The sequence below is a fragment of the Elgaria multicarinata genome, chromosome 2 (assembly GCF_023053635.1).
Source record: "Elgaria multicarinata webbii isolate HBS135686 ecotype San Diego chromosome 2, rElgMul1.1.pri, whole genome shotgun sequence".
Taxonomy (NCBI): domain Eukaryota; kingdom Metazoa; phylum Chordata; class Lepidosauria; order Squamata; family Anguidae; genus Elgaria; species Elgaria multicarinata.
This window is the reverse complement of record NC_086172.1, coordinates 14,432,802-14,459,149: the sequence shown is the minus strand read 5'-3', so window position 1 is coordinate 14,459,149 and position 26,348 is coordinate 14,432,802. Positions and strand designations below refer to the sequence as shown.

At 39.4% G+C, this 26,348-nt stretch overlaps 1 protein-coding gene across 1 annotated transcript in view; it reads left to right on the top strand.

The window, feature by feature from the left end:
* The window catches only part of IQCA1 (IQ motif containing with AAA domain 1), a 168,536-nt gene that overhangs the window by 81,165 nt on the left and 61,023 nt on the right, over nt 1-26,348 (top strand). Inside the window, exons 7-8 of the mRNA XM_063115867.1 lie at nt 117-188; nt 14,895-15,100. Coding sequence (XP_062971937.1) covers nt 117-188; nt 14,895-15,100 — 278 coding nt within the window. The remainder of the gene's footprint in view (nt 1-116; nt 189-14,894; nt 15,101-26,348) is intronic.

Sequence of the window (26,348 nt, the reverse complement as noted above, 5' to 3'; positions counted from 1 at the left end):
TCAGTCTCTAGATTTATACAGTCTGTTTTGCCTTCTATTTGTTTTCTCCCTTTGTTGTTGTAGAGGAACTTGTAAAAAGGACAATTAAACTCATTAGGTTTGTATTTAAAATTCAGTTTTGGCGTGGACACTCACAGTGGAAGAAAACTCTACAACTTAGAGATGAAGAAATGATATTTCTAGGGATGGTGAGTCTTCAAATTCCTTTTGTTTTTAAATATTATTGAATAACATCATTTCAGATAATATGAAATGAAAGTGTTTCAAAACTCAGTATTAAAAAGGCCACCTGTTAACAAAAACAAATCTCTGAGTCAAAAGAGACCTATGAAACATGTTGATACTAGGAATATTTTTACTGTATACCTGACCCAAATGAGAAAGAAAATAAGAAAATAGAGGTACACAAAGTGGCAATTCAGGTGCTGCTGGAAATGAGGAGCTAATGATAGCCTACTGCTGTTACTAAGTGGCAGCTGAAGGGAGAGGCAGCGGGTGGTCAACTGCATATCTGTCCCATCAGTCAAAGCGGTGGTGGCTGTGTATGGTCTCGAGCTCCTCACCCATAGCAACATTGGATATGAAAATTTTAAATCGATTGTTCTTATTTTTAACATCTCGCAAGCCTAAGCTCATTCTGAGCTTTAGCCCTCCTGCAAATCTCCCTACAAGCTTTGTCTACTTGTTTGCACTTGTCCTTGGTGATTTTCCCCTCTTCCATATTCTTTGTTCAGCACAAGAGAAAGGACAAGGAAATGGTAGGTCCACAGCATGGAGAAGATGAAGAAACATTAACGGGTGATAGAGAGAAAGGGTTACTGCTCAACTCCTACTATGCCTCAGTCTACTATGCCTCAGTGTTCTTCCACAAGGAAAACTATTTGACCTTGATCAAATAGCTGAGAGCTTCGGCTATTGGCCGGTACAGAAATGTAATAAATAAATAAATAATGATTGGAAGGAGTTGCAATCTAAGTTAGATAAAAAGCTGGTAGAGGTGCACCTAGTCACTTTAAACAAATTCAAATCTTCAGGGCTAGATGAATTACATTCTAGGGTACTAAAGGAAATTGCAAATGTAATCTCAGAACTATTTTTATTTTTGAAAATTTGGAGAGAACAGTTGAAGTTCCACAAGACTAGAGGCAGGCAAATGTTGTCCCCATCTTCAGAAAGGAAGGTGGGAGGAAGAGGATGCTAGTAACTGCTGACCACTATGCTTGACATCGTTACTTAGAAAAGTTCTTGAGCAAATCATTAAGCAGTCAGACTCTGAGCATTTAGAAAAGAAGCCCATCATGGCTTTCTCAAGAACAAGTCATGCTAGACTAACCTTAATTGCTCTTTTGTAGAGTTCCTAGCCCAATAGATCAAGGGAATCCTGTGGACATAGTATATCTTGATTTCAGCAAGACTTTCAAGAAGGACTGTACCCAACACCCCCTCAACAACCCGAAAAAAATGAGGAATGAGGTGTTGCAGGATTCCGTCCTGGGCCCAGTGTTTTTCCATGCTTTTATAAACGATTTGGGTGAAGGAATAGAGGAGATGCTCATTCAGTTTGCAACTGATGCCAACTGAGAGGATATCTGTCAGGATGTCTGAGAGGATATCTTCTAAGACAGAAACAGGATTCGGGATGATCTTGACAAGATGTAGAACTGGGCCAACACTAACAAAATGAACTTCAGCAGAAATATATGTAAAATTCTGTAGTTAAATATCAGATGCAAAAGACAGAATGAATAACACTTAGCTTGACTGCAGTACATCTGAAAAGGATCTAGAAGTTTTAGAAGAACACAAGCTAAGCATGAGTCAGTGGTGCAGTGCAACAGATAAAAAGGCCAATGCAATTCTAGGCTGCATCAACAGTAGTATAATTTCCAGATCAATGTTATCATTCTATTCTGCTTTGTTCAAACCTCACTTGGAGTACTGTGCACCAGTTCTGTGCACCAGTTTAAGAAGAATATTAAGAAACTAGAACGTGCCCAAAGGTGGTGAGAGGCCTGGAGACAGAGCCCTATAACAAAAGGTTGGAGAAATTGGGAATGTTTAGTCTGGAGAAGTAAGTATGATAGCTATCTTCAAATATTTGAAAACCTGTCACATAGATGATGGAGCAATTTTTTTCTGTTGTTCCAGAGGATACGACCTAAACCAACAGGTTCAAATTACATAAAAGGTGACTGCCACAGAAATTGGTGAACTCTCCTTCTTTAGAGCATTAAAGGTTTTTAAGCAGAGGCTGGATGGCCGCTCATCATGGGTGTTGTCACAGTGGATTTCTCGCATCAGGAATGGATTGGATAACCTTGGAAAGCCATCCAATTCTATGATGCTGTGGCAAGTCACTTTCTGAATTGCCTGCTTAGTCTGCAAAATCACCATGGCTATAGGCTTTTGTCCTGAACAAGCTCCGAGAGGGCTACTTGTGCAGACCCCAGCTAGTATAGCAGGCAGTGCACATAGATCCACAGCAACTATTTGTGTATACAATTCCTTACCTAGGTAAGAACATTCACTCAGAAGTCTGATTTTGCACATGTATGTAGCCATGCTGGATCAGCTTTTTGTACTATTTTATCTTTAAAGTTATTGGTAAGCAAAGTTCCTACAATGTATTTCAGATATACAGTTCGACATAATATCTACCAACGGAAGCCAGCCATGTGCATTAAAAGATAACTGTTGCTTTTGTTGTTGATGATTTATTATTTATTTATTTATTTGCAATATTTATATACCTCTCCCCATTGAAAATTTCGGAGCGGTGTACAAGATAAAATAAAATAAAAACAGAATAAAGCACTTTAAAATAGATTTTAAAAGATGCAAAATGTACAGTAAACTGTGGCTAGTCATTAAGGAAAGGCTAGACGATGATGGAAAACTAGCCTTTCAGTAGTTACGGTATGCTGTCTCTGCAAAATAGCTGTTGCCCTTTTCTGATTTTGCAGCCACTATTTATGCTTCCTGTTACCACAAATTGTGTGGCAACAAATGCCATAGGCCATTTCTCCCCAACCTGATGCTCACCAGATGTTTTGGTCTGCAACTCCCCATCAGCTCCAACCAACATGGCCAATGGCCAGGGATGTTGGAAATTGTCCAAAACATCTGGAGAGCACCATGTTGGGGAAGGCTGCCATAATATTTCTGAAGATGGATGCTTGTTTGCTTTCTTGGTTCAGAGACCTGAGTTAGCCTTCTGGTATTTACATATAAGTTTACATATTTGGGCCACACTTTGAATTTACTTTTTGTGAGTGTTTTTTTTCTTTCATTTACTCATCTTATTTTCTCTTTGGTTGTTGTCAGCTTTAGTCCTGTCTCTATTTTGGAAGAAAATATTATTATTTTTATTATAAGGCTACATTTTTTGTGAACTGCCTAGAGAACTTTAGCTGTTGGCCAGTATAGAATTGCTGCTGCTAAGTTATCATAAAAGAACCAAGATCCATACTGGATGCTCCCAGGCCTCCAAATTTTAGTCTAAAAGCTTCTAAGTTTTCAGTTTGTACTGTTTGCTTTTTTTTTATTTATTCATTTATTTGTAAATTTGAGTTGCCTTTCAGCCCAAAAAGGGCTCCCAAGGTGACTTACAGTTAAAATTTCAGAATCTTAAAAACAGAGTGCAGCACCATGAGATTTAAAATACTTTAAAAAGCCATAAGGTACAGAAAGATGTTAACAGGCTGCCTAAAACTGAAGAGAGAAAGGGTGTGTGTGTATACGCCACTGCTTTGTAGCTGATTCCCTCAAAATCCCGCAACATCACTGCTGCAAGGCGGGAATAAATTTAGATGGCAGGAATCAACTTAACCCGAACTGAGGCCACCACTGACAGATGGAGAAACAACATGGCGACCTTGAAGCAACAACAAAAAATCACAGTAAAGCACAAAAAGGCACATTTTCAGAGGTAAAAGCCTGATGAGGCTGTGAGATGGCTGCTGCGTCATATCAACGATGCAGTCCCACTGCATAGCCACGATGGGGTAAATAGACCATATAGACACCCCAGGGCAGCCTAGGTTCCTTTGGGAGAGAGTTCCACAGGCAGAGCGCTGCTACAGAAATGACTGTATTTCATGAGTGCAACAGTACCCTTCTGCCCATGTTCCCCAGCAACTGGTGTACATAGGCATACTGCCTCTGATACTGGAGGTAGCATATAGCCATTGGGGTAGTAGCTACTGTTGTTCTTCCTTCTTCCTCTTGCTTTTTCCTGCTGCTGCTGTTTCTCTAGAGTCTGCCTAATAAATATAGAACATCTAATTAAAGGAAATGGCATCTTCAGTTACGAATTTCAAGTAGTGATTAAATTAGAGTCCTATCCCAAGTCTCTGCTGATAGTAACACAACAATGGCATTGTACTCTTTTAAAAATTATCCTCACATTGAGAGGTTACTATAACATGTTCTGTAGCAGCTTGCTAGTTTCATATCACTTAGAGTGTACTACAGTATAGCTTTTTCATGTGAAAGGACACCATTTTAACATAAATAACTATTCATCTTGTCTTCTTAAATGAGTATTTCACATAATATATGTTCATTCATATATATATATATATATATATATATATATATATTGTATTTCAGCTAGTTGGAAAAGTTTGCCTCTCCATAGAATGGCTCTCATTATAAATAATATAAATTGTAGCTAAAGAAATAATTAGATTGCTTATAGCAAAACTTCAAGCTCTTTAAATAAATAGAGCGTGAATATTCTTTAGCTTCTGCAAACGGGAAAATAAGATAGCTGAGGGGTGTTCCATTAAGCATACATCTAAAAATGCCATTTTGGCCTTATTTATATTCTGCATTTATTTCTGGAGTTCCTTGTTATGTTCATGAGCTTGTTAATCTGAACTTCATCTCATTCACGTGCTATTTATACTCTAGCTTGACCTTTGTTTCTTATTTTACAATAAAGCAGAATGCCTCCCTAAAATGCATGTGCTAAATAAACTGGTTGTTCTCTCAAAGAGCCACCTTTTATCGTAAGCAAAAGAGGGCTGTTCAGAAGACACCTTAAACTATGGCTTTAACCATGGCGAATAAGGCTTTTTACTTTATTCACCATGGTTTAAGCTGTGGTTTAAGGTGTCTTCTGAACACAGCCTGGCTTTCTGGCTTAACCACTGAAGTTAAAGCCATGGTTTAAGGTGTCTTTTGAATGGGGTCAGTCTTGTGGCACCTTAAAAGACTAACAAATTTATTTTGGCATAAGCTTTTGTGGACCCTGTCCTCTTCATTTGAGGGATGCATCTGATGAAGTGGACAGTGACCATGAAAGCTTATGCCAGAATACCTTCGTTAGTCTTTTAAGTTGCCACAAGACTCTGTTGCTTTTGCTGCAACTGTCTCTAGAAACCTTTTATCTTACAGCTCTAAACTAGGATCACTACTCATCCTAGTTAAGCATCATCCTCTCTAATAAGGAACGCCAATGGTCAAGTGCCTATCAGGATGCAAAACAGTAACACCTAAAATAAGGTAGTGGTTTTAACATATGTTTACAGAATTTTGTAAATTCTAAATTAAAATCAAACAAAAATGGTTCCATGAGTTTCCAGGACCTTTGGAATGTTGAGAAGATAGAATCTATGCCATAGAGAAAAGAAAGTACTTATATACTGGCTTAGAGAGGTAATTTCCAGGTTCCTATTGCACATCAAAGATAGGAAGTACTCTCTTTGCTGCTGTTTCTGGGTGGTCACACTGCTGCCCAGTAACAGCTGTACTAAGTTCCTGCATTTCTCTATTGTTTTTATGAAAAGTTTTTACATCTAGCCTAGAGAAGAAAAAGCAAGAACAGATTAAAGGAAGTGGAAGTTAGACTGGCTGTTGCTAGACGAGGGTTTAGCCCGGGCTGATACCTGAGCTCACCCCTGTGCATCCAGATGACACACAGGGGATCCCGGGGTCAGCCCAGGCTAAACCCTCCCTTGACCTGGGATAACCGGATCCACTTGTGGCCCGGTATTTCTGCAGCCCTGGGCTGAACCCGGGGCTGCGGAAGGTCTAGCTGGTTCCGCGGCTTTTCCCAGCTACGCAGCTTACTCGGGGGGGGGGGGAGATGGGGGGAAAGAGCGGACCCAGCAGGAGAGATGGGGGGAAGAGCGGAGCCAGGGTGGGGAGATCATGGATGGGGGGGCGGAGGGGGCATCAGACATGGCGGGCGCGCGATCGGGCAGGGGGGCATCAGACATGGTGGATGGGGGGGAAGGAGAACAGAGCCAGGGTGTGGAGATTGGGGACGGAGGGTGGGGAAGGAGAACGGGGCCAGGGCGAAGAGATTGGGGACGGGGGAAGCAGAATAGGGCCAGGGCGAGGAGATCGGGGACGGGGGAAAGGAGAACGGGGACAGGGCAAGGAGATCGGGGGGAAGGAGAATGGGGCCAAGGCGAGGAGATTGGGGACAGGGGGAGAAGAATTTTTTTAAAAAATAAAAACTCACTTACCTTTCCTGGCTCCTGCGCTGCTGCTGCCGCTTTAAAACAAAAAAAGCTTGTTGCGGCTCACGTGTGCATAAGGGCGAGATCTCGCGTTAGTCATAACGTGAGTTCTACCCTCCTCTCCCCCGGATTTTTGACTGGGTCTAGCAAGGCCCTGTATGAATCTAGAAATTAAGTCTGTGGTTGAGTAGTTTATTTATCTATTGATTACATTTCTGTACCACCCAATAGCTGAAGTTCTCTGGACGGTTCACAACAGTTGAGCCAGTTGAAATGTCCATGGGGGGTTGGGGAAGGAAAATTGAGGTGAGGAATGGGGTTTACCTGTGTGAACACCTAACAGCTTTTTATTATCCTGGAAATATTGGATTGGAAGTGGAGATAGATGCATACAGTGAGGTTAAAAACACTCCTCCCCAAGATGTATTCCTGCTATGTAGCAATAAGACACTCTGGTTCAGGGCTAGCAGCCAATTCCAATCTTAAGCCCTTTAGCATTATATAGCAATGGCACAGGGATGTAAAAGAAAACAGGTGTCCTATACAAGCTCCAAAAATCACTAAAAGGCTTCTGTTACAGGCCAGCTAGGAATATACTCCAGCATTTGTTCCCTACACTACCAAACTTGGGTGACTTGGTGCCTATTAGTTCAGATGTGAAGCTGGGACATATAAAAATAACGTAGAAATTTCTTCATAGTCAGAGGTACCCCAGGTACACAAATATATTAGATGTAACTTAAGAAGAAAAGTGTTTTTAAAATCTCAAAATGACCTGACAAAGACCTATGCTTACTGACTTTTAGTACCATATTTCTTCGATTCTAAGACACATCTTTTTTTCCCCATATAAACATCTCTAAAAACGGGGAACATCTTAGAATCGCGGGTACGTTTATTATTTCTTAGAATCAAAGCTTTTTTTCTGTTGGTGGTATTGAAATTTAGTATGTTGAAGCAATCCTGTAAGATGGTGGTGGTGGGTGGTGAATTGAGGCCACCCTAATGAGTCATGGCAGACTTTCTGATTTTTAGTTCAGTCACTTAATATGTACACCAGCTATGTTACAGTGATAATCATAAAGATGTTTTTGCCTTGATTTAATAGTAATATAATGAAATCATTTTAACTGTTAGTGGATTGGTAAAATATACTCTTTTACCATTCTTTTTAGAAAATGGATTTTTGCATCTGTAGGTGTAGATTTCCACAAATGGATCAGTTGGACTAAGTGTGCAAGAAGATACTGCCCAAGAAAATAAGGCCGTATCTTCAAATAATCAATAGGATAACACATTTGGAAGTGCATGTATTACCTTATTGGGATATTTGTATGGTAGAACATCTTGAGTACCCATAAGTGCAGCAGTCTCTCACAATTCCCTTGAAGGAGGGAATTAGATTTAGTGAAAGTAGTTTAGCATTATGCCCCAGAGAATGCCCACAACAAAACAATTTCAAGATAACATTATAACATTATAAATTGATTACAACATTTCATTAAAGATAAGGTTATACTCTCACTTAATATTAGAATATATTATAGTACTGGGCATCCTATAGGCGCAGTTGTAGCTAGCCTGCAAACTTCATAGGCCAATACAGGGGTGTCATTTCCTAGTATTTTTTTCAGATAAGCTCTTCGTTTGAAACAGTATCAGATTACCAGTGACCAGCAGGTATGAAACTAGACAAATCCCCATTTTCTTTTTTAAAAAAGGAATTTCTGTGAAAAACAAAAGAACAAAACATAGGATAACTCTCTAAACATACTTGGCACTGGAAAGGATTCTTTTGTAGACTAATGTCCATTTTTTGCCTTATCAATTCAAATAATGGTTTAAGGCAAAGCCCATCAAACATTAGATAAGCATTTTAAGTTAATGGGCCATATAGTTCTATCATTTGATAAACAAAAGGAGCTCGTATTGCAGTCTATTTTTACAGTAACATCAATTATGAACAGGCATATTATTTCTGACAAAGGACCTAGCTAAATATGTGAATTTTGTTATCCAGTTTTGAGTCATTAACTATAGAAAGCTTGTAAACATAATGATTTCTATTCACATAGGAACCCTTCATTAAGATGTATTATGCTACTGCTGATAGTACTACTGCTGATCATATGCTGCTAAGTATATGCAGTCTACATCTAATATGTGTAGATTTTTTTAAAAAATGAATAGCTGTTTTTGGGGCAAGTCTACAGATTTGAATTGTGTACAATTTTGAATTTTTACAGCCAGAAAAAGATCTTTAACTTGGCAACATGAGGCAACTCTGAACTAAAAGTTTCATATTAAATGCTTGGCATTTTGGGAAAGATATACGAGACAGGATGTAAAAGATCAAGTGTTTGCATTGGTTTAGAGTGTATAGTGCAGATATGGAAAGTTCAAGAGGATGCCAGGTTAATGAGTAGTGTCAAGCAAGTCATAAAAGGCAAGAGAGCTTCCTTCAGAAAATGGAAGTCTTGCTCAAATCAGGAAGGAATATAAACCCCTTTGTACTCTGGCAAACTCTTACAAAGCAAATGTAAATTCATAAGGTAAGAGAAAAAATAATTGTGGTGGACAGTAAAAACTTAAGAAGTGCCATGCTGGATCAGACCACTTTCAATCAGAGGGCTAATCTGCGTATTCTGGGCGTGCTGACAGATCTGAGTGAGTCACTGGCATTGCCTGCTGATTTCCAACTTGATATTGAGTGTTGTGTGTTGCATTCCTGGCTCTATGCGTTGTTCTGGAGTGGGGCTGGTCATTGTTCAGCTTCTATGGGCTTCTACCAAAGATTATCTGCTTCGCACAACCAAACTTTGTTCTCCTTCTAACTGACTTTCCCCAACTGCCGCTCACCCTGCCCACCGTTCCATTCTATCAGTCGTTCATTCACTCTTCTCTTTCAATAGTAAAGTCAGGCTTTTATATAAAAATCATGAACTTTATTCAGTAATTTTTGAATCTGTCTTGGAATGTTGTGGTTTAGTTATAACGGGGGGGGGGGGAACAGAGCATAAAAAAAATCATATCAAGTTAAAAGCCCTTGGAATTTATTTATTTTTAAAAATTCACTGGCACTTAAAATTTATTTATTTATTTATTTATTGCATTTCTATACTGCCAAATAGCCGAAGCTCTCTGGGTGGTTCACAAAAATTAAAACCATTCAAAGTATAAAACAACAATATAAAAACATGATATAAAATACAATATAAAAGCACAACCAGGATGAAATCAGCAGCAGTACAGAAATACAAAGTTAAAATACAAATTTAAAACAGCAAAGTTAAAATTAATGTATAGACTGTTAAAATACTGAGAGAATAAAAAGGTTTTTGCCTAAAAGCCATTAATGCAGTCACTAGGCAAGCCTGCCTGGGAAAAAGAAATCCTTATGCAGAGTGCTACAAGAAGGCGCGCTGTCCCACCACACCTCAGATGTGTTTAAAGATTATCAATAAACAAAAAACCTACGGTTTACAAAACAATGTTAAAGGCTCTACAGTTTTCAACCAAACTCCAAAAAGCAGGGAAATTGGGAGTTAAGGCTCACAGGCCTATAACACCTTTGGAGGGCACCAGGTTGGGGAAGGGCTGCTCTAAACAAAAAAAGATTAGTAGGTTGCCCTAAGTTGTTCGTCATCAGTTTTCCACAACCCCACAGTCACCTCTGCATATCCTATTCTCCATCCTGTCCTCACGGTTTATATCTGCTTTGGGAGAAGGAGAATTTCACTGGCACTTTCTGCCTCCTTAGGGAGGATGTGGCGTTATAGGCCTGTGAGCCTTAACTCCCAATTTCATAATTGTGTATGTGTAATTCGGAATGTTAGAGGTTTTAGTGTTTCTTCGATACCATCTACCTCTAGGTGATGTTCTTTTTTGGTACTGTGTACCTTTATTGCTTTTTTCTTTCGGTGTCTTGTACCTCTCGGTACTGGGAAGGCCACAATGTCGGTCTCCTAGGAACAGAGGGGCTAGGGCGGGAACCCTGGGAGTATACACAGGAAGGGGAGGGGTTCTCTCCAAAACTCTAGGCCATAGGAGTTTCCCAAATAAGCCTCTGCGCAGGCGCAGAGCCCAACAGTATGAATGCAGAGATGACCACTCCAGTTACAGGTAAGCAACCTGACTTTTTTATGGGAAAAGATTCCTCCCTGTCTGCATACCTTCTGGATGAACAAAGAGAATTGGCAGATATATTTTAAGCATAGGCAACAGGTCGATACATCTTGACACCAGGCCAACTGTGCATCCAAGGCAATGGTCGGGGCTGTAGCACTGCGCAGGCATGGGTGGTTACACTACACTCTGCTGGTCTCACACCAGAGGCTAGGTCTCGAATCAAAGATTTGTCATTTGATGGCAAGGGTCTTTTTGATGCCTCCGCTGATGAGGCAATGGATAATATTCAGAAGGCAAAGACAACAGCCAAAAAGATGGGGATCACTCAACCACCGCAATGCTCCAGCTTTTGATCTTGTCGCTGGTACCGATAGTCCCCTTACCAACCTGAGCAGCTTCAAGACCGTGCTCTATGTTTCCAGTATCAACAACAACCACAGCATCAGCAAAAGAAAACGTTCTCTTCCTCACAGTTTTGTCAAACCCGCAGTAGAGCCAACAACTCACAAAAATGGCAATTTTGACTTTCCGCTTCTTCGCAAACTCCCTGCAATTTGGGAATGCGCTCTCTCAATTTCTCCCGAACTGGACATCTATAACATCAGACAAATGGGTCCTTGCTATCATGAAACACTGGTACCAGATAGACTTTGGAGTCCTTCCTCCCATCGGTACCATTCGTATCACCACTCTTTCAGAGATTCTTCAACTAGAAACCACCACCCTGCTTCAAAAGGGTGTCATTCGAAGGGTTATACCATGTCAAACAGTGAATGGCTTCTTCTCCCATTATTTTATGGTACCGAAATGGAACGGAGGACTCAGACCTATCTTAGACCTGAGAGATCTCAACTCATTTATCATCACCAGGAAATTCTTGATGGCCATGCCTTCTTCAATCCTCCCTTTACTCAAAAAGGACCATTGGTTCACTTCAGTAGATCTCAAGGATGCTTATTTTCACATAGTGATCGACCCAGAGGACCAGAAATATCTATTTTTCATCATTGTTTCAGAGATGTTCCAGTTCATGGTCCTACCGTTTGGATTAGCGACAGCCGCCAGGATGTTTACCAAAATGTATGACTGCAGTAAGCAGCCGCCTCTGGGTGAGGGGAGTGGAACTTTATCCCTACCTGGACGACTGGCTCATAGTAGCAGCATCCAAGGAGCAAGCAACACGAGACACAGAATTTGTGCTACAGACACTAGATTCCCTGGGCTTGTGTGTCAACAGAGAAATCTTTGTTCCAACCTTGATGATGATGATGATGATGATGATGATGATGATGATGATGATGATAAAAATTATTTATTACCCGCCTCTCCCTCTGGATCGAAGCAGGGAACAACACTAAATAAAATATAATACATAAAATTAGAAATCCTTCTCAAAGGATTTCTTTTATATGAGTAGAATTGGATTTGAGGAAAGGCCGAGCCTTTCTACCTAGGCCAAGAGCAATGGCCCTCATGACTCTCACATCCCAGCTGCTTCAGGACAGGCTTGTGACAGCATTTCTAATTCAGTGGCTCCTCGGATTCATGGCGTCCACCGTATATGTTCTGTAGTGGGCCAGACTCGGCATGAGGGCCACTGCAGCAGTTCCTCCTCCATTGTTACCATCTAGAGATGGACGCTCATCAGGTTTGTTTTTTGATACCAGACAATGTGGCGAATACACTTCGTTCACACAATCCACCCACTGTCCCCTCTTTGGTATTGTTTAATGACTCAGAACTGAAGGGGGTTATTCTGATATTTTGTGCACTCTTGGTTCCGAGGCCAAATGTGATCTCAAGGGAGAGGCGGGAACCTGTTAGAGTATGCGTAGTAGGACGGTGGGGGAAGGGTTCCTGCCAAAACGATACTCAGCTATAGAAATTTCCTGAAGGAGGTTCCGTGCTGGCACAGAACCCATGTGTTTGAATATATAGATGACCACTATACAGTTACAAGTAAGCAACCTGCAGGCTAATGCCAGGCTAATTCTGCAAAGTGCTGCATATTACCGTATTTCTTCGATTGTAAGACGCACACTAATTTCAGTACCGCCAACAGGAAAAAAAAACATAAGACACACCTGCGATTCTAAGACGCACCCCGTTTTACAGATGTTTATATGGGGGGGGAGTGCGTCTTAGAATTGAAGAAATATGGTACTTTCACATATCCTTTCACCAAAGTTTGCTTTCATGCATGACACAAGGACAGGGAGATATAACTTCCTGCCATACCCCTTGTCATTTCCGTTACATTATATTGGTGTGCTGTGACTGGCAGCAAATTTAGTTATCCTGTGCGCCACTGTGGTGTAGGCAACATGGAAGAAGATGATGGGGGCAAATGATTGGCGAACCTTTGCTCTCCATAGAGTTTAATGGGAGTGTTTTGATTTCCATACCTCTTTGGGGGATGCAACATTAGCAGGCATAGGGGGTTGGCAGTGAGGCCTGAGTGAGGTTAGGAACATGAACACTACTCATGTTCGGTACCTGTGCTGGCAGAGTTGCACTGGCGTTGTAAATACGCTTGCATAATATTAAGCCAGCATATATCCATTATGCTGATGTAGGGTTGTTGGAGTGGCGCATCTGCGAGATCCTCCATCACAGATACTTAGATCAAATCCTAAAGCTCTCCTACCAGTATAAAATGAGCATAAGATTGTTTTGTTAATTTTCTCTTCTCTTGAAAAGTGTTAATAAAAACAGCAAGAAGGCTGAGCTTTTGCTCCCCATGATGATTTATGAGTACCTAAACTTATTCTTGGGTGACGCTATTAAAATAATGAGAAGCTTCAATAGTGATTTTTTGTTGTTATTATTATTATTTAAGTATTCTACAATGTTTATGTAAATGCCTCCACCCCCTGTCCCCAGAAGTAGATTTCCTCACAGGCTATTGCCAGCTGCAAGAAAATGCCACAAAACAATTGACTAAACCGTATACATAAAATTAAGTAAAAAATTAAGTAAAATACCCTTCTAATTAAAAAGGACCAATGGGAACAGTGAATTGGGATATTCAATTAAAAAACCTTTGGCACCCTTCTGATGTGGATAAACATTGCATTTGTTAAACAGCAGTTTTCTCACCTGCCTCCATGAAGCATCCCATGACTCCACACTTAAAGCATTTTTCTATATTATAATACTGGAAATTTACCCATTGTGTGCCTCTAGGGTCTTTGTTCATTGTGTTTTTCAAGCAGCAGGTTTTGTTTTTTCCTTGATGTTGACCAAATTAAATTAAGACTAAAAATAAATCATCCAGGCACTATTGACATGCATGCTTAGGTGTATTAGTACATGCATCACTGTGAAAACTATCAGGATAGGAAATGTAATACTGTCCCATTTTAGTAAACATTGAAAGATCCAGTTGTAGTTCCAAAGATCGTAGTGAACCAATAGTAAAATATTAGTATGAATGATTCAGGGATAGGGAAGAGATATATGTCTTCTCATAAGTACCCTTCAAGCACTCTTTCCACATGAGAAACACTGAATTCATTTATTGAATAAAATATATATACTTTACTTGAGGTAAATATACATAATCCGTACACTAATCAGAAACTCTTCCATAAGAGTCTGTGAATAAACTCCAATAACTTCAATTGCTCATGAGCTGTTAGCAAAGATTACCATAAATTATTGTCTTCCCAAATCTGCCTGAATTAACAAGAGGCTATTATCTATCACACAACATAGTGGGCCAGTTCACCCAATCGCCACAATGGGTTGTGTATCAGCAGCCATTTTGAATATTCAAGTCGCAGTGAGCTGGCGCCATATCTTATGATGACTTACCCTAACCCTTGTTTTTGGCCATAGCTTATGATGTCTGAACCTGGCATGTGATAGGTTGTTGATGTGGCTGTTTTATATTGAGTTAGCTATTAGTCCATCTACCTCAGCATTATCTATTCTGCTTGGCAGCAGTTTTCTAAACTCACAGTGGTCTTTCCTAGCCTTGAACCTGGACACTCTTCTCGATGTGGAAAGCATCTTTTCTCCTACGGCGCTATAGGTCTTGATATATATCAATTATCAAGTTGAGTAGAAGAAATAGAAAGAGCTATTTTGCAGCATCGTTGTAAAGCCATATGGTCTGTCCTCAAAAACAAGGCAAAGTAAAGGGCCACATTGGGAAAGATAAGTTAGAATGAATGTGTGTATTCAGGCAAAGCTGAAATACTTCTAATGTTAGTACTGAAATAAAACTGTTAATAAAACCAGGAACACAACACAGTCCTGATTTTTATTCTTATTCCTGCTTCTTTTTTTTAGAATCCACCTCCTCACTTCCAAAGACCTAGTGCTTCATTGCTGCGTGCCCAGAAGGTGGATAGTCTAAGGTGTGAAATTCAGGAGAAACATGAGTCAGACTTCCAGAAAGCTCTAATAAGAATCAAAGAGCGAGTGAAAGAAATCGAAGGCCCTGACATCAAAGAGAGCCTCCAGGATCAGATTCGCCAGTGGTTTATTGAATGCCGGTGAGGAGCTATATATATATATATATATATAAAAGCAGTGCTATTACCTCAGCCTGCAGGGTGTTTGGGGTAGCTCTCCACTCGGTTGATCCATTCTCAGTGTCTTCCTGGGGGATAAGGTAGATCTTTGCCCCAAATCCTCCTCTAGTGGCTCATCACCATACCTTATAGTACCATTAACTAATTCTGCATGATGTGGAGAACTTTCTTCTATCACTTCTGTTGACAATCTGCTTTACTGGGTGATCTTCAGTTCCAGTATTGTGGGAGGAAAAAACATTTCTGTATTGATGCTCTCCAACTATTTATAATATAAACCTGTTTCTTGCTTGAGAGTCTTAATTATTTTGGTTGCTTTTGAATACTTTTTTAGAACTCTTTGAAATCAGTTTTTGAGATGGGGCGCCCATCAGCATACGCTGTGTGCCAAATGTGGCTGATGCCTGGATGTATGAAATGGCATTAGACTTGATGTTCTTTGCTGATAGGGGAGACAAAAATGCCAGAAACAAATTAAATGTGTTTCAGTGCAGGGAAATGACCAAAGAATGTATAGGGATTAAAATCAATTCTGGGAACCCTTTTCCTATGAAGGACCATTGACCCATGAAAAAAGTCTTATCGGTGCTGTATTGGGGTGTGGGGGCTTCATTGGGTAGTCTATCGGAGTGAGGAGACAGAGCCAACAGTAGGCAGAGTTTGCAGGATTGCAGAGCTCTTTTCTCTGTGTGCCACCTCATCCCTTTTCTTCTGTCTTGCTCTCTCTCTCACACACACAAACACACACACATGCACACAGTGGAAAAGGGAGTGATTTCCAGAGAGCTTATCTGAAGAGTCAAAGTGGATACATCAGATCCAATGAGCTGGGTGACGCTGAGAGCCACATGAAATTAGGCCAGGGTCTGCATCAGCCCCTAGGCCACAGGGACTCCACTCCCCTTCTAGAGGATAAAGTCATTCATGTATAATACAGAATCTTTAAAATGTTTTTCTCAAGTTAAGTATTTATCTTTTTATTTTTTTATAGAAATGGTATTTTAAACCTACACGTTTTCTGCTGATTTGTGTAAAATGTATCAGAGGAATTTGTCCGAGGTGGGTGGTTTTTTCATCAATTTCGTCTCCTGGAATTCTGCTCGTTTTCCTATGAGCTGGCCTGACTCAATCTGCATCAAGTTAGGCCAGCTCATGGATTTTTCCGTGTTTTTAAAATTTACATATATAGTAATGTTTACAAATTGTGGAGTGCAGATTGTGTGATTTTTGCAAACTATGGTTGTAATTTGCATAATTTCTGCAGATCGCAAATGTAATTTGCATGAACCACACAAATTTATATTTATGTACATTATTTTTTAAAAAATGGAAAAACTTCCCAGATTTTGAGCCAAGCCATGAGGCTTGGCTTGCAAATGAGGCTGAATCAAGTGCTCGCCTGGAGTCCATCAAGCACCAAAAAAGGCTAGATTCCACAGAAAGAAACATCCATAATCTGGACTGGTTCAAAATTAGTTCAACGTGGCTGAATTAGGTCACTAGATGTGAAGCATTTTGAACACTTTAATAACACTTTTAACCAAACTTTAACAAAACATTTCCATATCATGTATACTAAGTTGTTGATGATATTGTTTTTGCATTGTTTTTGTTATAGCAGAAAGCCTAAACGTATTTTTAATTATGTATTTACTATTTCAGTATGTACTAGGTTTAAACATAAACCAAAGTATCTGTATCTTAGTTGCAGCCATTACTACCATTCAGAATCAGTCAGCCTTCGGCAATCTTGAATAGTTTAGCGCTATTAAGTTGTTTCCGTTATACCTAAAATATCCGAATGTTCTATACAATTTCAGCATTCAAATGTTTCTGAAGAGGAATTAAAACATCAATAAAGTAAACATGGACTTTCATGAAAATGACAGAGGCTATACCACATCTTGTGGCCTTTGGCTAGAACACATTAGTCTGCATTTCATGGAGAATTTATGTGTTTCAAAAGTGCCCTGGGGAGCTCTGAATTGGCATTGCTGACCTAATAACAGAAGATCTAAGCAATAGGAACTTTCATGTCTACATTATGCATTATTTTGACAAATGTAGATTAATTTTGTAGCAATAAATATTAGGTTTAACTATATGGTGGCTCAAGTGTAATGTCAACTTATTCTTTTAGCAGTTTCTGTGCAAAGCAGGAGGATTCAGATGGGGAAAGGAAGTGGAGGATGGAGATAAAAAGATTATTTTCTATAATAAAAGATAAAAGTGTAGTGCTTGTGTATTGATGTGAATTCTGAATTATCTTTTACATTCCTCAGTCATTTTTAACTTTGAAGCTAAATTTAATTCTAGTAGAAATACCTGAGAACATCAGATTCTATCAATACATATTTAAGAAAACTTAGCTATAGGTTTTTGGTGTTTTTTTTACCAAGTATTTATCACAAAAACAAATTTACTGTTTCTACTTTTAATGGTAATAAGATATATGTTGTAGTTTTGAGTTTTAATTTGCTGTCAAATCTGTGGTGGAGTTCTCAGGAAGCTTACAGAGTGTTCCTCACTGAGAAGATCAGCAACAGCAGACAAGCTTTCCTGAAAGGCAGCTTGTCTACCACTAGGGATGTCAGAGAAATCCACAACGAAACCAATAGCCAGCTAGCACCCTTGCAGGCCATATATCTCAGACTGTTGGAAATCCTTCCCATTGAGAAAGGGAAATCTCTCCAGAGGCCCCTGCAATGACACTGAGTGATCTTACACTTCCCAAAATGGCAGAGCCAAAAAGAGCACCAGGAACAAAGATTGCCCCACTCTTTTCATGAAAATCTGCATCCTTCTCATTTTAAGGGAACAGAGACCACTGAAAACACCTTTCACAATAGCCCTATTCATGTGTTCTTCCTCCTGTCATAAATGAACAGGCGAGGAGAAGAGTGCTCCAGCTCCGACCCCCTCCATTGTTGCATCCATAACCCTGTACACATGGAGGGCAACATTCTATCCCCTGGGAGGTTCTCTCTACATGATTAAGAACCCTGATTCTCCTTGCATATTCATTCAGCATGAGAGGAAGAATGCATGAAAAAAACTAAAGACTCCATGAAAAATGGAGGTGGCACTGCTAACCAATCCCAATATTGACTGAATATCCTTCAGGATCTTCTGCAATGTTGTCAGGATCCGTAACAAAGGTGCAGAGATTCCTCCTCAGGAGACAATTTTGTGTGCAAAATGTTCCCTAAAAGCTAGAAAACTTGAAAACTACTGTGTTAAATCATTATAGCAAAAGAACACATGCCTAGCTAGCTAGGGTGATTCGTGGTGAAAACAAAGTCAATACAAAGGGCTGGCTCACTAAATAAAAGAAAAATATTCAGAAGTGGAGCAAAAAAAAAAAACACTACAAAAATGTTGAAAGGAAAACACCTAAGAATTGTTTTGGAGCGCAATTCATTTCAATTTGAAATCTGATCGTTAAATTGAATTTTAGTTTTGTTTTTTAGTTTCTTGTATAGCACTTTTCATGCTGATAATTCTGAAGGTGTGAATCTTTCTATTTCCAAAAAGCAGATGAAGTGTAATTAAGCCCATGTGTAGTTAAATTGCTTTATAGGGTGTTGCTGGATTTACAGGAGGCCAGAGACTCTGGAATAGCTTCTGTGCAATAGCAGAAGTTGCCTACTTCCCTGTATACTGGAAATTTATGAGTTTCCTGACATTAATGGAGGTAGCTTGATGGCTTTGGAAGGGATCAGCTGGAAGCCCCCTGATGCATATATTTTCTATACTTGATGAAACAAAGATAAATCTCTATGTCATGAATCTGAGACAATGCAGCCAATTGAACTCTAATGTCAAGCCAATATTTTATCCATTGCGTTAGCTCTACTTCCAAAGGTTCAAAAGCTAAGAATGTAACCTCAACAGTTTTGAAGGTTCTCAATTATACCATTCCGTTTTAAGCATTTCAAAATGATCAAGTGTTGATTTAAGTGCAGGGTACTCCTGGACTCTGCCCTGAACCTGGATGCCCAGGTCTCAGCAGTGGCCAGGAGTACATTTCCACCGCTGAGGCTAGTGAACCAACTGAAGCCCTTCCTCAAGATGTCTAATCTGTCCATGGCCATGCATGGGCTAAATTTCATCCCGTTTGGGCTGCTGCTTTTGAAAACTGTTCAGAACCTTCAGTTGGTCCAGAATGCTGCAATCAGACTGTGGGCTAGGGTCTAGTTACAGGAGCATGCTACTCCCTTATTGCTATAGACTCACTGTTTGTGGGCAAAATTCAAAGTGCTCGTTATGACCTTAAAAACCTTATATGGTTTTTGACCAGGCTACCTGAAAGTCTGCTTTTTCCTATATGAGCCTGCCCAGGTTTTCAGAGCTTCGGAGGCAGCTTTTCTTTTGGTACCTCCTCCTTCAGAGGTGCACGTTTGGCACTAAGCAAGAGAGAGCTTTCTCAGTGGCTACTCCTACGTTGTGGAACTCCCTGCCAAGGGAGGCTAGGTTGGCTCCCTCCCTCCTGTCCTTCTACAAGCATGCAAAGATGTTTTAATTCAAGCAAGCCTTTGACGTGTTGGCTACTGTGATGGGTTGTTTTTCACTCTGGTTTTAATATTTGTTTTATTGTTTCAATCAAGTTTTTATTTAATTTCTATGATTGTAAGCCACCTTGAGTGCCATTTTCTTAATAGAAAGGCAAGGTACAAATCAGATAAATAAATAATTTATTTTCTTAATCTCACCAATATAACTCTTTAAATGAACCAAGAATTGTGCAGTGACCATCCAAATGAAAGGATCTTGAATTTTTGACTGCAATCCATTAGGTTGCTTAATTCCAGTTACCTCAATGGGTAAGCAGTTTTGCAGATATTTTTCTCCATAATGCAGTGTGAAAATCACTTTTTAGTTAATATTAAATCATAAGTCTTTAGCTAAGCAATACTCAGCAAGAATTTTCTATATTTGGAATAGGAACACAATTGCTGGTAACTAGTTAATCCTGCTGAAATTAATCTTAATAATTATTAGTAGTAAATGACCTTAATATTTTTTACAAACTTCAATAAAACTAGCATTAACTTTAATATTGATTGTAAATATTTTCCCTTTCAACTTTAATGGGGAAAATTTTGAAATCAAATTCTAACATTTAAAACATCAATTTTAGAACACAACCCCAATCGAAAATTACAGATTTAGGTAGTATAGCATGGGGGAGTCTAAGGTTGTCAGGTCTCCACATTAGCCCTCTTTTCTGAATATCCTTTGTTCATTCACTTTTTTATGGAGCATTCAGATGTTGTGACCCCATTGCATTGGATTGTTTTCATTTGTGGTGGGTGGGTTGTATCACAATTGCAGTACTAGCTTGTATAGTTGGGATAGCCAAAGTAGTATTGAGGTTTTTAATAGCTCCTTTAATTAAGTATTTCAAGTCTGCAAGTTATTGCTTCCTGATGAGCCTGGGAGGGGGGGATTACTAATGAGTAACCTATTAAATACCCCTTGACTAGCCTCCCATAATTGCCACAATGTTAGTTTCTGTTAGGATGGGAGAGGTTTTCATTACCGTTTTCATGTCATTGGTCAGTATTCAATCGGACACTAGTGTTAACATAAATTACATTGTAAGGGACTTCTAGTGCAACATCAATAACATTAGCAGACACAGCAAGTTTCCCTGGAAACTTTTTAATGTTTTATACCAAAGTAGTGCTGTACTGTTTTTCTTAATAATACTTAACATTGCATTTCATTTATTCAGAAGCATGAAATAGTACATATTTCAGGGAAGAATTTGGATTGGCAGGGTTCCACTCAGTCTGTAACAGTAGCACAGTGCAGCCCTTTTCACACTTACAATACCACATTCACTGAACGTATGGAAGGGAATCGGTATTATGTCTGTTGAATACACTGAAGTTAGCAGGCATGATCATTCACACCTTCAGTGAATGACCTATTGAAGGTATGAAAAGAGCTTCAGTTCGCATTTCAGAGGCAAACTGTGACCCCATCCTAATATCTTTTTGATTAGTTGTAACCATTTCAGATCCTGTTAATGTAAATTGCTTCCAATGTAAATTGGTCACTGTCTATATTAAAGTTGAATCTCATCTTCTGTTATATTCCCCAGTTCCTTCTGGAACTGTTCTCAAAGCATCTTCAGAGTATTCCTGTCCTCTATGTTTTGGTGTCATCTGCCAGCTTGACCATCTAATTATTGTGAACCATCCAGACAGCTTCAACTATTGGGCAGTGTAGAAATGTAATAAATAAACAAACAGTAGTAAACAACAGACACATTTTTTTCCTTTAACACTTAAAAATATATATAATCATCCACATATGTCAATCATTTGTAAATATCAAAAGTGGATGTATTCCAGAGGAGTCAGTATTGTGGATATTTTCAGTTTACTGTATTAGAGCATAGCAACTAGACATTTTTTCAAAAGAATCAGCAACTTTGAGGCTCGAAACTATATATGTGGGACCTGAAACAAAAAGTTGCAGTGTATCCCCAGCCCCTAAGAGGCATGCCCCAGCTGACCTAGAACAAGAGCATTGACATTCTTCGTGGGGAGGGATGAAAGAGCCCATTCCCGCCCACCCAAAGTGTATCCCTTCTTGAGTCCTTCTGCTGTGCTGGAGAGCAGTTGCCAATCAGAGCTGATAATCTTGTGCTAGATAGCGGAATAGTTTGTCCTGGAATAAGGTTGAACGGGATAAATAATAATAATAATAATAATAATAATAATAATAATAATAATAGAGTCGGTGAGCATTCAGAGGCACCGTTGTGGTGATGGGTAATGCCTAAGGCTCCCCAGCTGCGAGTTTTACAGGGTTACCTTTGAGGCCAACCTTCTTCACCCACTTGGAGCTTTTACAGCACGATGGGGCGGTGTGTGTGACACGGAAGGCCTCCCTGCCCCAAATGGGGGAAGCCTGGAGATGGCGAATGTCGAGGCACCACTCTCAGGCCATGAATCAGGCCATGATAAAACAACGACTGTTAATAAATATGGCCCTGTTTAAATCCCAATTTTGTGTCTGCCTTGTTATTTCCCACACACCACGTTCCTGCAATAAGGCCTCTTCCTGTGTTCTCATAGCACTAGAGGACTCAGGTTTGGAACTGCCAGCTCTGAGCCTAAGCCTTTTATAGTGGTGGTGCTTCTGGAAAGTGGGAACACAAAGTATTTCCCCCCTTTCCTTGTAGAATATCCCCATACTGTCCAGGGAAAGGGATTTTTTGACTTCACAGCGCACATTCCCACAATCCTAATTCTTCCCCCTTAGATCTTAATAGAAACAGGGGCTTGAACCTCTTTCCAATTCTCCCCTAACCCCTAGTTTCATTTTTTTCTCAGTGGATATCTCAATATTCCATATGTCTTGAAAGCTGAAAGTTTCTTGTGAAGTCATTTGGATGATGATGATGATGAGTTTACAAATAAATCGTTCTGCATAAACCACCACCTTATTTTGGGTCATCCTGTTTTGATTCCAAATTTATAGGCACTCAATCCCCCAACTTAGGTATTTGAGGGAATATTTCTAATAAACATGCTGATTAACTAGATAAAAATACAAAGCTGTTGGTTTCTCATAGACAAATCAGAAAAGTAGAAGCTAATGAGATTGGCATCCCAAGGCATTGTAATGTGTTCCTTGGATGGCAAAGCTAACAGTTTTCAATTAGCAACATTGATAAATGGACTCTCGACGTTAGACTACGGCTGGTTTCTAATTGAAGACATCTGGTTGATTTCTCTTCATCTTCTTTCACACTTCAGAAGTCACAGAAAGCATGCCAAGGTTCTAGCCAATTTATATTAGCTTCTACTTTATATGATGAAGCTTTTTTGATCTTCAGTGACCAGCATCTTTTAAAAATAAATTAATTAAAAATATCTCTGTAGAATCATAGAATAGTAGAGCTGGAAGGGGTCTGTAAGGCCATCGACTCCAACCCTCTGTTGAATGCAGGAATACACCCTAAAGCTTACCTAACAAATGGCTATCCAGCTGAATGCCTCTAGTGCGGGAGAGCCCACAACCTCCCTAGGTAATTGGTTCCATTGTCGTACTGCTCTAACAGTCAGGAAGTTTTTCCTGATGTCCAGCCGGAATTTGGCTTCCTGTAACTTGAGTCCAATAGTCCCATGTCCTGCACTCTGGGATGATTGAGAAGAGATCCTGGCCCTCCTTTGTGTGACAACCTTCCAAGTATTTGAAGAGTGCTATCATGTCTCCCCTCAATCTTGTCTTCTCCAGGCTAAACATGCCCAGTTCTATCAGTCTGGTGTGTTGCCCAAAACTGGATACAATACTCAAGATGAGGCCTAACCAATGCCGAATAGAGGGAAACCAGCACTATTTGGAAGCTATACTTATGTTAATGCATCCCAAAATAGCATTTTTTTTTTTTTTGCAGCCACAAACCGTTGGCTCATATTCAGCTTGTGATCTACAACAATTCCAAGATCCTTCTCGTTAGGAATATTGCTGAGCCAAGTATTCCCCATCTTGTAACTGTGCATTTGGTTTCTTTTTCCTAGGTGTAGAACTTGGCCTTTATTCCTATTAAATTTCATTCTGTTGTATTCAGCCCAGCACTCCAGCCTATCAAGATCACTTAAAAGTTTGTTTCTGTCTTCCAGGGTATTTGCTATCCCACCCAATTTTGTGTCATCTGCAAATTTGATAAGTGTTCCCTTAAAAGTTAGTGTTTTGTAATGAACCATGCTGTGATAGTACCTGTATCTATTGTTGTTTTTTCCTGGAGAGCACATCCCAAGAGTGAACTACAAGCTGAACAGGTTCCCATACATACACATGGACAAATGGACACCTCTCTTTTACAGAGAACCAGACCTGTATTTGAAGGACTGCTAGAGGATCATTCTCTATTCGAAGGCATCCTCTATCTGAAGGCCTATCCAGTCTAATTCCAATTTAAAAATAAAGAATTGCAAAAAGTATTGTTTTATCAACAGTTTGCATCTGGACAGCAGACTGAACAGGTAGGCTGAACAGGTCATCTGATTACAGCCTTCCACACTATAGTTATATAATAATTATATCTACATTTATATCTACACATATCAATTAGCATATGTACATTTTATGCAAATTGGAGTCCCCGTTTTGGTGATGCATTTCCTCTTTTTTGACAGTTCATAAGTGACCACTCCAAACATGCCCTTCACCCCTGTAATGGCCCTTGATCCAAGAAGTTTATAGAGGTTAAGGGAGCCAGGAGAGGAATTGAGTTTCAACTGTGAGTGGAAAGACATTGTCCAAATAATAGGTCTACCTGCTGAGAAACAACATGGGGGTAGACCTGATATACAGATTTCTCAGAGACCAGGTCTATCTATCTTTATAGACCTAGTACCATAGCTTGTTACTGCGCAGTCATCAGATCTACTAGAAATTGTAGGCCTGTTTTCTGATGCTATCAGTTCTTTTTGAAAATGTGGAAAAATACAAAAAATGAACAGTCCTAGGAAAATAAGCAATACTAATAGACTATTACTGCAGTTCAAAATACAAGCCATGCAAAAATGTATTATGTTGGCTGATGTATTGTGTTAGCTGACCAACAGATAATAATGTGAAAAGTAAACTGAATAGTCCAGGCTCCTCTAGAACCCTAAACCCTGGTCAAGTATACATATTTTCCTACCCCTTTCAAAACTCCACACAGACTACACTGTACAGAGTGTTCACCGATGTTTCCAAGATGAAGGCAGTCTTCCTAGGACAAGACATGTTGTCATTGTTAAGGCCAGTAATGCCATAACATATATAATTTTATATAACATAATCCTATATAACATTCTTAAGGCTGCTATACTGGGTTTGTGCATCTGAGTTTGTTTGCCCTTTTTGTTCTTAGCTTTTATATATAACTCTCTCACTCCAAATAAAGTTTTGTTGGAGTTCATGGTACCTTTTGTGTGAAGGTTGACTTCAACACACTTTGGCATTAGTACTGTCAAATTTCCAAGATTTTCTGCTATTCTGTCTAGGTTTTCAAATGTCATGGGCAATAAATGTATAGATTACTTATTTATTTACTTAGTTACTTCATTTCTATTCAGCCAATAGTTGAAGCACTCTGGCTGGTTCACAGTAGTTAAAACCATAAAATACAACATTACAAAACACAATATAAAACTTTTAAAAATTTAAAACTACAATATACTAGGACTTTTGCTCAACATTCATGTGGATTTCCATTGTGGGGTGAGTGCAATGGAGAAAAGTCTATACCAATCTAATTATAGAAGCATTATTACTCTTCAGGCTTTAATAGTTTTATAACAATGTTCTAATTGAAGACCAAAGAGTATGATTATGGACTTCCTTGCATTTCAGTGCCGTATTTATTTCTGAACAAGAAAAGCTCTTTGATGCTGAACTCCTGATGCCATAGCTTAAGTTCCTAAGAAGATGATTATGCATAATGATAACATTTTTATTCCTTTGCCAAGTAAACTGTTTGTGACATTATATTGATAAAAACTGACATGGTTATTTCTTTAACACAGATGTTTAAAATGTTTTAACATGGTTAAAATTCATTTATTTGAAAATTCAGTACAATCACAAAGATTAATTCAGCAAGTCTTATCTGAAGTAAATGGTCTTTGGTAGCAGAAAATTTAAAAGGGAGACCTGCAAGTACCCTACACGCAGAGGGCAAAGCGTCTCGCTTCTCCCCAGAGTCCCATTCTGCCTATTAGTCCTTGTCCAGGAGGGAGGATGTCTCCTTTGCACCTTGTGGCATGTGAACATCTGTGTGGGCCCAAGACTGAAGATCATGTTTAATTTTTGTGAACTGCCCAGAGAGTTTCAGCTATGGGTTGGGCTAGAAATACATTGAATGAAGGAATTTCTTGGTTTGCAAAATGATATTCAAGATCCAGGGAGCTTCTTTTCTGCACTAAAGTTGATTATGATTTCTACCTAACTCTTTTGAACATTTTTCCCAGGTCAAGATGCAGTAGTGAACAGCATGTCAGGCTTTCCCACTGCAGACATTCAGCTGCTGTACATATGTTTAGAAACTGACTAATTACATAATGTTGAGACACAGTGCAATAGAGCGTGACACAAATGTGAAGAGCCTGAAACCAGTGCCTCGTGCTGGACCATCTTTCCCCTCAGAGGATGACAGATTAATAATGGGAACAGCTGAAACTGCTGAAGAATTGACTTG